This window comes from Bos indicus x Bos taurus, chromosome 18, assembly GCF_003369695.1.
Source record: "Bos indicus x Bos taurus breed Angus x Brahman F1 hybrid chromosome 18, Bos_hybrid_MaternalHap_v2.0, whole genome shotgun sequence".
Taxonomy (NCBI): domain Eukaryota; kingdom Metazoa; phylum Chordata; class Mammalia; order Artiodactyla; family Bovidae; genus Bos; species Bos indicus x Bos taurus.
The window spans coordinates 29,708,384-29,724,002 of NC_040093.1; the positions used below are offsets into that span (position 1 = coordinate 29,708,384).

Sequence of the window (15,619 nt, forward strand, 5' to 3'; positions counted from 1 at the left end):
AAGTTAACAGCTAAAATTAGAAAATCAACATGGTTATAATACAGCACCATTCAAATACAATATTTCACAGACTGTTTCACTGATTACAAACATGCATTGTTATTTTATGCATCAATAAGAAAGGGGAAAAAAAAGCATTTCCAAGTAACCTATGAAACATTATCACTTAGAATTCTAATTCTAAATTAATGAATGGGAAGTTGGAGATTAAATTAATGAAAATGGCAGAACCAATAGTTGTATCTGGGTTACTGGTACACAGATGTTCATTATACTATTCTCTGTATATGTATTTGAAAATTTCCCTATAAAATTTAAATTTTTTTAATTTAAAAATTTTTAATTTAAATTTTAAAAATATAAAAATTTAAAAGCTGAACTTTTAAAACAGAGCTTTTAAAAAAAAAATTAAGAGAACTTAGATTAGATTTATTTTACACAGTTTTGTTATATATCGTTCTTTTTTATCTTTGCTATTCTGCATAGCATACAGGATCTTAGTTCCCTGCCCAGAGATTGAACCTGTGCCCCCTACAATGGAGGCATAGAGCCCTAGCCACTGGACCACCAGGGGAAGTCCCTATCATTCCTGATAAAAGCTAAATAATTGGAATAAACATGATAAAGAATTAAAACTTCACATTAATTAGTGTCCAACTCTTCTGAAACATTTTTCGTATCTGTGTTGTGCCATAATATATTGACCTCTGAGCCAAAGAGTGCAGTGATGTGATATCCTCAAGAGCCCTTGGTTTTATTACTGTCATCACAATTTTCTTCAAAGTCACTGACATCCATTCTACAAGTTTTAACACTCACTTGCAGACATAAACAATACCACAGTTGCTACCTGGCCAACAATGATAGTGAGATGCATCTAGATATTAGAGTTACTACAATGCGAAAGAGATTCCCAAAATAAAGTTTTTTTTATGTGAAAAAAAAAGTGCATCTTGGAATTGATAAAATATGGTAATTCATCATACTTGCTACATATCCCTAAAAAATGTGCTGCAATATGAAAAACAAGTAAGAAAGCGTACGCGTTAGATTGTTTTTCCAGTGGCAATGATGGGGTTTACGTAAAAGATCAGTCATATTCTAACTCAGTCCTTTTTGTTATCAACAGATGTTATATGCAAAACATGTAGCTGGCATTACAGATGTAACCTAACGCATGAGAATGCCTGGTAAAGAGATGCCCAATAAATATTCTTTGAATGAATGAATAAGGCCCAGGACAAAAATAACTGACCCACAACTGGACTGACCCACAGCTAGGCCTCCCAAGCATTGTGCTCTAGCAGTAGTGTCAGTCACTCAGTCATGTCTGACTCTTGCGACCCCGTGGACTATACAGCCTGCTAGGCTCCTCTGTCCATGGAATTCTCCAGGCAAGAATACTGAGTGGGTTGCCATTTCCTTCCACAGGGGATCTTTCCAACCCAGGGAATGAAGCCAGGTCTCCTGCACTCCAGGCAGATTCTTTACCACTGCACTACCTGGGAAGCCCTAGTGCCCCAGCCCAGGGCTCAAACCGGAACACAGACTTGAATTACCTAGTGGGCCAGTTGAAACAGTGCTGGGCACAACATCAGAGTTTCTAACTCTGTAGGTCTGAGGCAGAGCCCAGAAAGTTGTTATTTCTTATAAATTCCCAGGTGATGCTGATGCTTCTGCTCTTGGGACCACACACTGAGAACAACTGCTCCAGACTAAAGGAAATACCTGGTCGGTCACAAGCAAGATAAATAGATTAGGAATGAGGTATGCTCTCGCATGAAATTAGATATAAATGAAGTCCTAGGCCTTGATGATGAGTGCCAATAGAAATAATACTTCATTTTTTGAGGAATACACTAATCCCAGACTAGATTTCTATTAAATACATAAAGGAATTTTAATTATTTATTCAAATATCATGTTTATGATGTTTGAATAATCACAAGTTTCACTTCACCAAAGCTCAATTTGGTGAAGCTTTACAAGCACAAGAATTAGGCTTTCTTTACGCTCACCCACTGAATATTCACTGGAAGGACTGATGCTTAAGCTGAAACTCCAGTATTTTGGCCATCTAATGCAAAGAACTGACTCATTTGAAAAGACCCTGATGCTGGGAAAGACTGAAGGCGGGAGGAGAAGGCAACGACAGAGGATGAGATGTTTGGATGGCATCACCGACTCAATGGACATGAGTTTGAGTAAACTCCAGGAGTTGGTGATGGACAGGGAGGCCTGGCGTGCTGCAGTCCATGGGGTTGCAAAGAGTTGGACACAACTGAGCAACTGAACTGAACTTAAACCCCTCTACACAGATTCAGAAACATTTATACTATAAATGACTTCTATACAAAGTCTACCCAGAACTGAACTGGGCTTAACCACACATCAATTTTTCTCTTTATTTTTAACCTCAGAAAATACTATTATGGAAAGGTTTTGTTTTTTTTAAAAACTCACTAAAAATGCTGAAATGATACTCTGTATCCTAGCACTAACCTCAATAAAGCATGAAAATATACAGAGGGAAGTGGTTAAAAGACATTAAAACACAAGGGAGGGAGGCTCAAGAGGGAGGGGAGGTATATATACAGTTATGACTGATTCCTGTTGTAGGGTAGAAACCAACACAACACTGTAAAGTAATTATCTGCCAATTAAAAATAAAAAACAAACACACTTAAACTCTCGGCCAAATCTGGGAAAATCTGAGCATCAAAATGAATATAGGAATATTCAGTCATCCACTGAATCTGTTTTTAAAGAGATGAGCCAAGGAGAAAAGAAAAGCTCTTCCTTACAGAAGAATATCAACTAACAAAATAGAAACAATTAAAAAAAAAAGAACGTCACCATTTTACTGGCAAAAATTATCAGGGGATACCAAACCACAGTATGAAGGACTGTTTGGAGACAGGATATTCACACTGTCTCATATGTCGACCATCCCATAGATTATTATTAATTAAAAAGGGAGGAAGGTATTTTTACAGTGGAGAAATCTGGTTGCTACCACCTTAATCAAATAATCACATTTAACTTCACTAATGGAATAAACTGATGACATGCGTCCATAATCTGATGGACTGAAAAATAAAATCGTATACAGTATTCCTGACAAAATGTTTAACCTGGATCTAATCATGAGGAAACAATTAGACAAATACAAACTGAAGAACTGTCTATAACCTGGGCTTCAAAAGTGTCAGAGTGAAAGACCATTAGGGATCTGTTCTACATTAAAGAATTAATGTAACAAGTAAATGCAATGTAATTTTAAAAAAACAGATATAAAGAAAATTCTTCAGACAAATAAGAAATCTGAATAAAGTCTATATATTAGAGGATGTCTGCAACTAATTCTCAAATGCTTCAGGAAAAAAAATATGTATATGTATAGGAAGAGAGAAAGAGAAAGTGAACATGCCAAAATGTTAATTATGTGAAGTATACAGGGATGAGACAATGTATTCTTCTTAGAACTTCCATGAAGTAGATTTTTCAAAATAAAAAGTTGAGGAGAAAAAAACAAAACTAAAGACACCGAACTACATAGACTTAAGTCACTTAAATCCAAAACACGGAAGAAGGTCCTTTAGAAGGACCCCAAACCCCCAGACTTCCTTGTTTACCTGCTGTATTTAAACATCGATGAAGAGGAGCTAACACGGGCTGAAGTAAGTACTTGGCTGCCAGCTGTGGCTGTTCTCTTGACATAGTTATAAAGGTTGTGGTGGCAACTCTCTGAAATTGTCGTGCTGCCAATTTATCTTGAAAGTGAAATAAATCCAAAATCTAAAAGAAAAATTCCCTAAGGTAAATACCAGGCTCTTTGTAAGAAGCAACAACTAAGAAAAGAACACATTTCACATTAATTTCTTTACACCAAAAAATAAATTCACCGCAGTAACACTGATCCAACAGAACTGTTTGGTTTTTTAATTAAGTTAACAACCTAGCACCAAAGGGTATGAGAACTGAAGGAGCTATGTTTTTATTAAACAATTTTATCAGATTTATAAAATATGTGTTATTTGTAGAAAATCTGGAGAATAATTTTTAACAAAAAAAATTAAATTCCAAATTACTATAAACACTTTTGGTTTATTTTTTCCAATATGTTCCCTGTATAATTCTTTCCTCTTTTCAACTGAGACCATACTTAATATTCAGTTTTGTGTATTGCTGAAACTTCCTCATATTGTTATAAATTCCTCAAAAATATTATTTCCAGATATTCAGATTTTCTCCCAAATTTTGCTATGATAAATAGCAATTATGGGGTCAAGGCATATAAATATATTCAGAATCTGAAGAGCCTGTCAGATCTGACCAAGGGTCTACTTTATTCTCAAAAAATAAACTTAAAAAACAAAAACCAAACAAACCAACCACTGATATCTCATATTTGAGTCTAAGTACCCAACAGAAAAGATCATTCTGTTCCTGGCTTAAAAGTGACTCAAATGTTTTGTAGACAGGAGAAGCCACTGTCCCAAAACTGTATGTGACCTGTGATGCTGCCAAAAACAGGCTCAGCAATACTAAAACCTATGACTTGATTGTCTCATTTTCTTAAGTGCCAAAATTATAGCTACTAGTTTTAGAAAATGTTTACTCATCATTGCAAATAACTTTATCCTATAAGATAATTTCTATTTAGTATCTTCCAGTGTAAGATTTTACATCATGATATTTTTTCCTATGCATGCTTCCCTGGTGGCTGCGCGGGCGCCAGAGGGCCTAGAGGAGTTATTCCACGTTCAAGGTTGGGAGGGGCGGCGGTGAGGAGATACCCCTCGTCCAAGGTAAGGAGCAGCGGCTGCACTTTGCTGGAGCAGCCGTGAAGAGATACCCCACATCCAAGGTAAGAGAAACCCAAGTAAGACGGTAGGTGTTGCAAGAGGGCATCAGAGGGCAGACACACTGAAACCATAATCACAGAAAACTAGTCAATCTAATCCCACTAGGACCACAGCCTTGTCTAACTCAATGAAACTAAGCCATGCCCGTGGGGCCACCCAAGACAGGCGGGCATGGTGGAGATCTGACACAATGTGGTCCACTGGAAAAGGGAATGGCAAACCACTTCAGTATTTTTGCCTTGAGAACCCCAATGAACAGAATGAAAAGGCAAAATGATAGGATACTGAAATAGGAACTCCCCAGGTCAGTAGGTGCCCAATATGCTACTGGAGATCAGTGGAGAAATAACTCCAGAAAGAATGAAGGGATGGAGCCAAAGCAAAAACAATACCCAGCTGTGGATGTGACTGGTGATAGAAGCAAGGTCCGATGCTGTAAAGAGCAATATTGCATAGGAACCTGGAATGTCAGGTCCATGAATCAAGGCAAATTCGAAGCGGTCAAACAGGAGATGGCAAGAGTGAACGTACATTCTAGGAATCAGCTAATTAAAATGGACTGGAATGGGTGAATTTAACTCAGATGACCATTATACCTACTACTGCAGGCAGGAATCCCTTAGAAGAAACGGAGTAGCCATACTGGTCAACAAAAGGGTCTGAAATGCACTACTTGGATGCAATCTCAAAAATGACAGAATGATCTCTGTTCCTTTCCAAGGCAAACCATTCAATATCACAGTAATCCAAGTCTATGCCCCAACCAGTAATGCTGAAGAAGCTGAAGTTGAACCGTTCTATGAAGACCTACAAGACCTTTTAGAACTAACACCCAAAAAAGATGTCCTTTTCATTACAGGGGACTGGAATGCAAAAGTAGGAAGTCAAGAAACACCTGGAGTAACAGGCAAATTTGGCCTTGGAATACGGAATGAAGCAGGACAAAGACTAATAGAGTTTTGCCAAGAGAATGCACTGGTCATAGCAAACTCACTCTTCTAACAACACAAGAGAAGACTCTACACATGGACATCACCAGATGGTCAACACCGAAATCAGACTGATTATATTCTTTGCAGCCAAAGATGGAGAAGCTCTATATAGTCAACAAAAACAAGACCAGCAGCTGACTGTGGCTCAGATCATGAACTCCTTATTGCCAAATTCAGACTTAAAGAAAGTAGGGAAAACCACTAGACCATTCAGGTATGACCTAAATCAAATCCCTTATGATTATACAGTGGAAGTGAGAAATAGATTTAAGGGACTAGAGCTGATAGAGTGCCTGATGAACTATGGACGGAGGTTCATAACATTGTACAGGAGACAGGGATCAAGACCATCTCCATGGAGAAGAAATGCAAAACAGCAAAATGGCTATCTGAGGAGGCCTTGCAAATAGCTGTGAAAAGAACAGAAGCGAAAAGCAAAGGAGAAAAGCAAAGATATAAACATCTGAATGCAGAGTTCCAAAGAATAGCAAGGAGAGATAAGAAAGCCTTCTTCAGCGATCAATGCAAAGAAATAGAGGCAAACAACAGAATGGGAAAGACTAGAGATCTCTTCAAGAAAATGAGAGATACCAAGGGAACATTTCATGCAAAGATGGGCTCGATAAAGGGCAGAAATGGTATGGACCTAACAGAAGCAGAAGAGATTATGAAGAGGTGTCAAGAATACACAGAAGAACTGTACAAAAAAGATCTTCACAACCAAGATAATCACAATGGTGTGGTCACTCACCTAGAGCCAGACATCCTGGAATGTGAAGTCAAGTGGGCCTTGGAAAGCATCACTACGAACAAAGCTAGTGGAGGTGATGGAATTCCAGTTGAGCTATTTCAAATCCTGAAAGATGATGCTGTGAAAGTGCTGCACTCAATATGCCAGCAAATTTGGAAAACTCAGCATTGGCCACAGGACTGGAAAAGGTCAGTTTTCATTCCAATCCCAAAGAAAGGCAATGCCAAAGAATGCTCAAACTACCGCACAATTGCACTCATCTCACACGCTAGTAAAGTAATGCTCCAAATTCTCCAAGCCAGGCTTCAGCAATACGTGAACCATGAACTTCCAGACGTTCAAGCTGGTTTTAGAAAAGGCAGAGGAACCAGAGATCAAATGGTCAACATCTGGTGGATCATGGAAAAAGCAAGAGAGTTTCAGAAAAATATCTATTTCTCCTTTATTGACTATGCCAAAGCCTCTGAGTGTGTGGATCACAATAAACTGTGGAAAATTCTGAAAGAGATGGGAATACCAGACCACCTGATCTGCCTCTTGAGAAACCTATATGCAGGTCAGGAAGCAACAGTTAGAACTGGACATGGAACAACAGACTGGTTCCAAATAGGAAAAGGAGTACGTCAAGGCTGTATATTGTCACCCTGCTTATTTAACTTCTATGCAGAGTACATCATGAGAAACGCTGGGCTGGAAGAAGCAAAAGCTGGAATCAAGATTGCTGGGAGAAATATCATTAATATAATATAAATATCATTATATTAAATTTAATATCATTAAATATCATCAAGAGGAACTAAAAAGCCTCTTGATGAAAGTGAAAGTGGAGAGTGAAAAAGTTGGCTTAAAGCTCAACATTCAGAAAACGAAGATCATGGCATCTGGTCCCATCACTTCATGGGAAATAGATGGGGAAACAGTGGAAACAGTGTCAGACTTTATTTTGGGGGGCTCCAAAATCACTGCAGATAGTGACTGCAGCCATGAAATTAAAAGACGCTTACTCCTTGGAAGGAAAGTTATAACCAACCTTTCAATAGACAGCATATTCAAAAGCAGAGACATTACTTTGCCAACAAAGGTCCATCTAGTCAAGGCGATGGTTTTTCCAGTGTTCATGTATGGATGTGAGAGTTGGACTGTGAAGAAAGCTGAGCACCGAAGAATTGATGCTTTTGAATTGTGTTGTTGGAGAAGACTTTTGAGAGTCCCTTGGACTGCAGGGAGATCCAAGCAGTCCACTCTGAAGGAGATCAGCCCTGGGATTTCTTTGGAAGGAATGATGCTAAAGCTGAAACTCCAGTACTCTGGCCACCTGATGTGAAGAGCTGACTCATTGGGAAAGACCCTGATGCTAGGAGGGATTAGGGGCAGGAAGAGAAGGGGACGACAGAGGATGAGATGGCTGGATGGCATCACTGACTCGATGGACGTGAGTCTCAGTGAACTCTGGGAGTTGGTGATGGACAGGGAGGCCTGGCGTGCTGCGATTCATGGGGTCGCAAAGAGTCGGACGTGACTGAGGAACTGAACCGAACTGAACTGAACTGATGCTTCCCCATGAGAACGTGAAGACCAGCATAACAACTGAATGACTTTCTTTACACTGTACTCCAAAAGGCATATCTTACATCTAAAAGCATGTGGAGTGGTGACTAAGAACACTCCTTCCACATTTTCACCTATCAGATTAACAAAGAAAAGTTTGTTAATACAATATTGTAGAGTAATAAATAATAATAAATAATAATAAAAAATAAAAATTCAAAAAAGGGGAAAAAAAAAGAAAAGTTTTGTAATACACTGTGTAGGCAACGGTGTGGGAAAACAGATCCATATGTATCAATCAAAAATTTAAATAAATATACTTTTTAAGCCAATCATTTCAATTCTAAAAATTTTCCCTATTAACTGGAGCATTGTAACAGCAAAACAATAGAAACAATTTAAATGTCCATTAATAGGAAGCTGGTTAAATAAATTATGGTACATAATATGATGAAATACTATGCACCCAAGAAAAAGAATGAGACAGCTTAATATGAAATGATCTCCAAAGTACATTGTTAAGTGAAAAAAGCAAAACTGAAAAATAGTGTGTGCAGCATATTATCATTGGGTAAAAATTAGAATATAAAAACAAATACATACACATATAATTGTATACACATTATTCACAGATTGTCTCTGCAAAATAAATAAGAAACTGGTACAGAGACAGGAGAGAGACATTTTTCCGCTTTCTCTTTTGTGCTTTTTAAAATTGTACAGCATACTAATTTACCTTTTTTATTTACTACATATTTTTTAAAAAATAATTAAAAACACAGAAAAGATAATAAATATGACAAAACTAGTTTTATATTCCAGTTTTGAGGGCAGGCTAGTCAGTTACTAATGATGAAAGTGAAAGTCACTCAGTCATGTCTGACTGTTTGCAACCCCATTGATACAGTCCATGGAATTCTCTAGGCCAGGATACTGGAGTGGGTAGCCTTTCCCTTCTCCAGGGGATTGTCCCAACCCAGGGATTAAACCCAGGTCTCCCACACTGCAGGCAGATTCTTTACCAGCTGAGCCAGAGGGGAAGCCCAAGAATACTGGGTAGCCTATCCCTTCTCCAGGGAATCTTTTCAACCCAGGAATTGAACCGGGGTCTCCTGCAGTGCAGAAGGATTCTTTACCAACTGAGCTATCGGGGAATCCTAACAGATCAGTCTCTCCCACACGTTTTTAATGTTATTAAGAAAGTCCTTCACTGAATAATAAACAGTATATTAACTCAATACTGTTGTTGTTGTTTAGTCACTAAGTTGTATCCGACTCTTTGCAACACCATGGACAGACAGGATTTTCCAGGCAAGAATACTAGAGTGGGTTGCCACTTCCTTCACCAAGGGCATCTTCCCCACCCAGGGATCAAACCCGCGTCTCCAGCACTACAGGCATTTTCTTTACCGCTGAGCCACTGGGAAAGCACCTAACTCAATATTAGGTGAACATTTAAAGTCCTCTTTCTATAAATAAACAGATAATCCTCAAACAGACAAAAGAAACACGATTTACCTGGGGGCAGATATCTCTATAATAATCCTCTGGTGAAAGAGACTGCTGGGGACAAGAGGCCAAAATCTTTGCAATCAAGTCACACTTCTTCCAGTCGGCAGCTGTGGCCTCAGCATCACTCCCTCCAGCCGCCCCAGCTGTCAGCAATGGATACAGACGTCAAAAATTCATAGCACCTCACCACATAAGGTCCTTAAATTAGAGGAGAAACTACTTTTTTCCCTATTGAAAGTCGCTAATTTCTTCTGTAAGATAAACTACCTCTTCGTACTTTCGTTTTGATGTTGGTCTCTGGCAAGTTCAGAGGAAAAAAATAGCACTCAACCATTGTAATTAGAGTACTCATATTATCTGAACACTAGTTTCTTCTTTGTGCTTATTACTGACATGTTTTAAATGATTAATATTTCTATTATTCTGTCTCTTTATATGCATCTTGTCATTCAAACTGCCTTAAACTAGAGTTAGGGAGTAACAGGTATCAGATTTACCTAACCCCCTTAGAAAAAATATGTAAATGGTGGCTTTCAGACACTGGATAAAAGCAGCCCAAGATACTGGTCCCTAAGAGAAGGGAAGCAAACAAGGTGAGCCCCGTGAACGCCCTAGCCTACTACCTTGAGAGAGGTTTGTTTTTTTTTTTTGTCCATACGACGAGACATGTAGGAACTCAGTTCCCTGACCAGGGATTGAACCAGTGCCCCTGCACTGGGAGCATGGAGTCTTAACCACTGGACCACCAAGGCAAGTCCATAGAGAGTTTTGAGGCCACACCACAGGTAAAGGAGAATCCAATGAAGCCTGCTATGCTGCTGAATTAAAGAAGAAAACACAGTTCAGAATTCAGGGACGTCAACACAGCTAGAGCTTTTCGGGTAAAACAGCAGACAGGAGAAAGCTACACAAAGAGGGAATTCCAGAGATCAGCAGAGGAATCCTCTCTCAAGTCTTCTGCAGAGTATGGCGTGTGTGTGTGTGTTGAGAGAGAGGGAGAGCAACAGAGAGAGAAACCCAAGGCAAGAAACACCAGAAAGGAGTAGGGAGAACAATCCCCAGCGTTCATGCAGGGCTTGGAATAGTTAGTGTTCCTACTGGTGAGCATGGAAAGCCTCTTAATACATACAGAATCAAGTAAAATCCCAGAAAGGTATCACTTTAGTATTGGTGCCAAATTACCTTAAATTAAAGGCTGTTATCCACCCACAGTAACAAGGTTTAAGAGCCAGAACTGAAGGACTCAAACTGATATCAAGAAAATTAACCGCATCCTAGCACAAAGCCCAACAAAGGAATACAACAAAATACAGCATTCAGCAGTGTTAAATTAAAATGCCCGCTATCCATTCAAAAATTACCAGGCACATCCATTCCAGTGAAATATTTTTTAATATAAGGATTATGGTTAGAAAAAATATCAGAAGACACCTGTTCAAAATGTTCCAAGTGGTTGCTTCTGGGGATGGGAAATGGAGTGAAAAGCCGCTAAGGACTGCTATTTTTCTCTAAAAGTATTATAGACCTATTGATTCTTTAAATTATGTGCATATATAATTTTGTTTAAAAGTCAAAAAATATAAATTAAAAACTACTACCATACTTAGTATGATAATTAACATTTCTTCTCTTAATGAGGACTAAGAGAATATAACTGGAAACGAATCTAAAATTTCATTCCAAAGCTTCTATCTCTTGGGTATCTCAAACTTGAGGAGAATGCTTTTGTATTTTAAAGTCCTGAGGTGAAGTACTCATAGGACCTCTGGCCTTTTCCACAGAGAATTTCTTGGTTTCTATAGGGTTTACTTAAACTTTCTGTACAATGTTTTCCTCTGGTATTATAACTTATTTGAAACAATCGATAATATTATGCAACATGAGCAATGTATCACAACTATTTTGGGGGAAAATAGCAAGAAAATGAGTTTTTGGAAAAGGAGTTCATTAAAGTTTAAATTCCTCACGCCCCACAAAGGCACAAACAAAGCCTAGTCTACATCAGGTTTTACAGTCAAAGGCTAGAGACCAATAAAGAAAAGTGGATGCCGAAGTAACAAACGTCTATTTCTTACCACCTGCTCCTTCCAAAATGCCCCGGACTACTGCCTGAACACCGCTGGGTCTCATCAACCTTTCAGAGAGGAGCTGCCCACACAGACGCCGGAGCCAAGCTGGGGCTCGACACCTGTCTTGCATCTTCCCTTCTGAGCAGGACTGAAAAACGAAGGGAAATGTGTGAATGAATGTCAGCGTAATGGATAGGATTTTTTTTGTTTGTTTTTCAGATAGGATTTACAGTCCAATCTGAAATATACAAATATACTGAGTCAGACTGATAATTAACAGTACGCTACACAGACTTCAAAAAGGCAAAAATTTTTCTTTTAAAAAAAAGGGAAGGGGAGAGTTCTCTGGTGGCCCAGTTGTTAGGATTCCTTCAACTAGGATTCCTTCGACTTTCGCTGCCATGGCCTGGGTTCAATCCCAGGTTGGAGAACTTAGATCCTGCAAAACCATCATGGCAAAAAAAAAAAAAATTTTTTTTGTAAACATTTATAAAATCTCTTCAGCCTCACTTTTAATTTTAAGGAAGTAAAAATACAGTGAAACTTCTTCAAAAAAGTATCAAGTGAAATTTCAAGCCCAGAAATATACAAATGTTTGTGAATAAAATATAGACTTGGGGGGACACAAAATCCATGTAACCAATCTGAATGCAGTCCTTCCAATCAAATGCAGCTTCCAAAGAAGACTCACCACTAAGAGGAGAGTCTCCAACAGTGAGAGGGCATTCCTCTCAGTGTCTAACAGTTAATACAGTTAACTGTTTTGAGCCTTCATGCTTTTAAAAAAAAAAAAAAAAATGTATTTATTTGGCTGAACCAGGCCTTAGTTGCAGCATGTGGGATCTAGTTCCCTGCCCAGAGATTGAATCCAGACCCTCTGCATTCAGAGCACAGAGTTTTAATCCCTGGACCACCAGGGAAGTCCCATCCTTTGGACCCTCATGCTTTACTCACCTAAACTCGTTACTAAAATTTAGGTACTAAAAGAAAATAGATAATTCCAGCTACATCACCAAATTGAATCATTCTGGAAAAATAATCACTTTTAAGGAAAAAAGAAACTATATTATGCTGAGCAGTATACTATTACGTTTTTACTCTAAATTCCTTGACTTCAAATACTCCATTCAAAGAGTAAGATGTCCAAATACTTTTGCCAGAAGAATACTGCCAAACAGCCAAATTTTAGTTTAAAAAAAAAGACCCAGTTTGAGAATGAATAAAGTATATTTTTGTCATAAGCCCTAAAAAATTATCACAATATTATTGGGAAAAGTGTCCATTTTTCATTAAAAGAAAAATCCCTTAAAATTATCCCAGAGGTCGGTGTAATTTAGTTTGGCAAATACCAATTAACAATCTAAAAGATGAAACAGTATTCAACTAGACTAATTTCCAGGAGAAGACAGTTGTTTAGTCACTCAGTTGTGTCCAACTCTTTGCAACCCCGCAGACTGTAGCCAGCCAGGCTCCTCTGCCCATGGGATTTCCCAGGCAAGAATACTGGGGTGGGTTGCCATTTCCTTCTTCAGGGGATATTCCCCACCCAGGGATCAAACCTGGGTCTCCTGCATCGCAGGCAAATTCTTTACTGCTGAGCTACCAGGGAAGAAGACAATACACTACACTCTATCATTAAAGCTTCACCCACAAGAATCCCCAGGTGTGCATACCTGGGGCGGTCCTCCCTGGAGGATAAGTAATTCTCGGACTGCTAATGGCTGATACACTTGATCCAAGATGTCTCTTAGGGCCTTCTTCGATAGGGCTCTTTCTTCTTCAGTTAACACCTAAAAGAAACATGTCCTTGGCTTCTGTGAGATAGAAACCAGGCAAGCAATAGAAGGTAATGCTCTGCAACAGTGAACAAAGATGCTTGTGAGGGGAGCAGGAGGCCGACTTCTTTTGCCTTTTTTTTTTTAACTTTTTATTTTGTATTGGGGTATAGTCGATTAACAACGCACTGATAATGTCAGGTGGACAGCAAAGGGACTCAGCCATTTATATACATGCATCCATTCTCTCTCAAACTCCCCTCCCATCCAGGTTGCCACATAACACTGAGAAGAGTCCCATGTGCTATATAGTAGGTCCTTGTTGGTTACCCATTTTAATTCTTTTGCCTCTTGGTTTCCTTCCATTCAGAGGAGGCTATAACAAGGAAACACTCCTGGCCCCCTCTCCATTCCCTCACCCACTTCTGGGCAGGAGACTGCATCCACTCATCTGATTGTTGAGTTCTGGCACACACAGCTCGCTCCTCTTCAGTCTCTTGGGCATGAGCGCACAGTCTGTTCTGCTCTTCTGTGCCATAGATTTTTCAGGGGCATGTCCTCTGCATTGGGGCAGAAGGAGCTGCAGTTTTCTAGAACTCTTTAAAACTGGGTGAGAAGTGCATCTCATTGTGGAATGCACTGTTAGGAGACCCATGGGTCTCTCTCTATAGACCTTCCAGCTCTGCCTTGATGAGTAATAAAGGTGACATTCTGACTTGTCATCTCTTACTCTGTTAACTGTCTTTTCACTCATTCAGAATCTGGGCAGCAAAGAGGGTGCTGTTTAATTGGGTCCCTGCTCCAAGCCACAACAGACTGACCCCCTTTGGGAGCTTCACAGTCAAGACTCAGAATCCTGCTCAATACAATTTAGTAAATTGTGATGCAGATGCTGATCGGAGCAGGAGCTGTTGCGGGACTTGTCCAGCTTCATACTGTCCACTCACCATGTTTCCCCTTCTCCTTCCACCCCATCACTTGGTCCTTTCTGTGTTTCCCTTTTCTTTTCTCTCTTCTGCCTGAGACCTCTGGGTACTGCTCAGCTCAAACAACAGGCATAAGACCTGCTCCAGACCCCTCATCTCAAGGAAGTGCAGGTAGCAGGCACTGATGGAGCCGTCAAGACGCACACCCTGTTGTAAAGAGCACAGAGCTCTGCTCCGCAAAACATAAGGGCGCTGGAGGAGACCATAATTTCATGTGACTACTCAGGTGACAATGGCTTTTAAGTGTTTTCTGTTTTATTTTCTTTTGTGAGCACAGGGAGAACAAACAGAAAAGGAACAAGTTGGAGGGTGACATAGAAAGGCTGACAGAAAGATAAGTGAGTGGACATGATAAAATCTGGATGCAGGAGCAAAGGAATTACACTGCACGTGACCCTGGTTACATTTATACCTTAACAGCGTCTTCTGTTTAGGTTCCTGTGCTAAGGCTGCAGCGCTCTCATGGGGAAGCAGTGGTCCCTGTTATGTTACACTTGTGAGTCTTGTCTCCCCAGTGACTGTGTGAGCTGTTGGAGAAAAGGGCCACATCTAATGCTTTTGTATCCTTCGTATCACTTTATCGTTCAGACGCTCAAATCCCTACTGACCATCAACAAAACACTTGCCTGTACCCTCAGCACCTAACAACCAACACTGACTGGATTGTGGAGGGCACCCAGCGCTTGCATACTTCATCTCACTTAATTTTCCCGAGAACTTAATGAAGGAGGCGTAAACAGTTTAATATTAATAGTAGTAGTAGTAACTTTTTGGTGAGCACTGCTGGGTATTGGGCCAGGTAACTTACACACATTATCCTTATTCCTCACAGCCACCTTCCAAGGTAGGTATTGTTTTGTTTCTCAAGGCAGGCATTAATAAACACATTTTACAAAGTTGGAAAGAAACAGAGATTCAAAGAAACAGCTTGCAACAGCTGTTTCAAAAAATGGAAAGAAGGGAACAGGTGAAATGGACTCTCCAGGAGTGAAAGGACTCGTATTTAATAAATGAAAGGTCCAACCCCCTAAAAAGATTCGTCTATCCACCAGAGATGCTTAGGCATTTAATAAAAATTCTAGGTCTTTCCATCAGCACTTTTCCAAAGAACTGAGATG

At 39.5% G+C, this 15,619-nt stretch overlaps 1 protein-coding gene across 2 annotated transcripts in view; it reads right to left on the bottom strand.

The window, feature by feature from the left end:
• Nucleotides 1–15,619, bottom strand: part of TANGO6 (transport and golgi organization 6 homolog) — a 184,815-nt gene that overhangs the window by 154,994 nt on the left and 14,202 nt on the right. For both annotated transcript variants that reach the window (XM_027516145.1, XM_027516146.1), the window contains exons 3-6: nt 13,414–13,530; nt 11,747–11,888; nt 9,678–9,814; nt 3,636–3,798 (exon numbers count right to left, since the gene is read on the bottom strand). In XM_027516145.1, the coding sequence (XP_027371946.1) occupies nt 3,636–3,798; nt 9,678–9,814; nt 11,747–11,888; nt 13,414–13,530 (559 nt within the window). The remainder of the gene's footprint in view (nt 1–3,635; nt 3,799–9,677; nt 9,815–11,746; nt 11,889–13,413; nt 13,531–15,619) is intronic.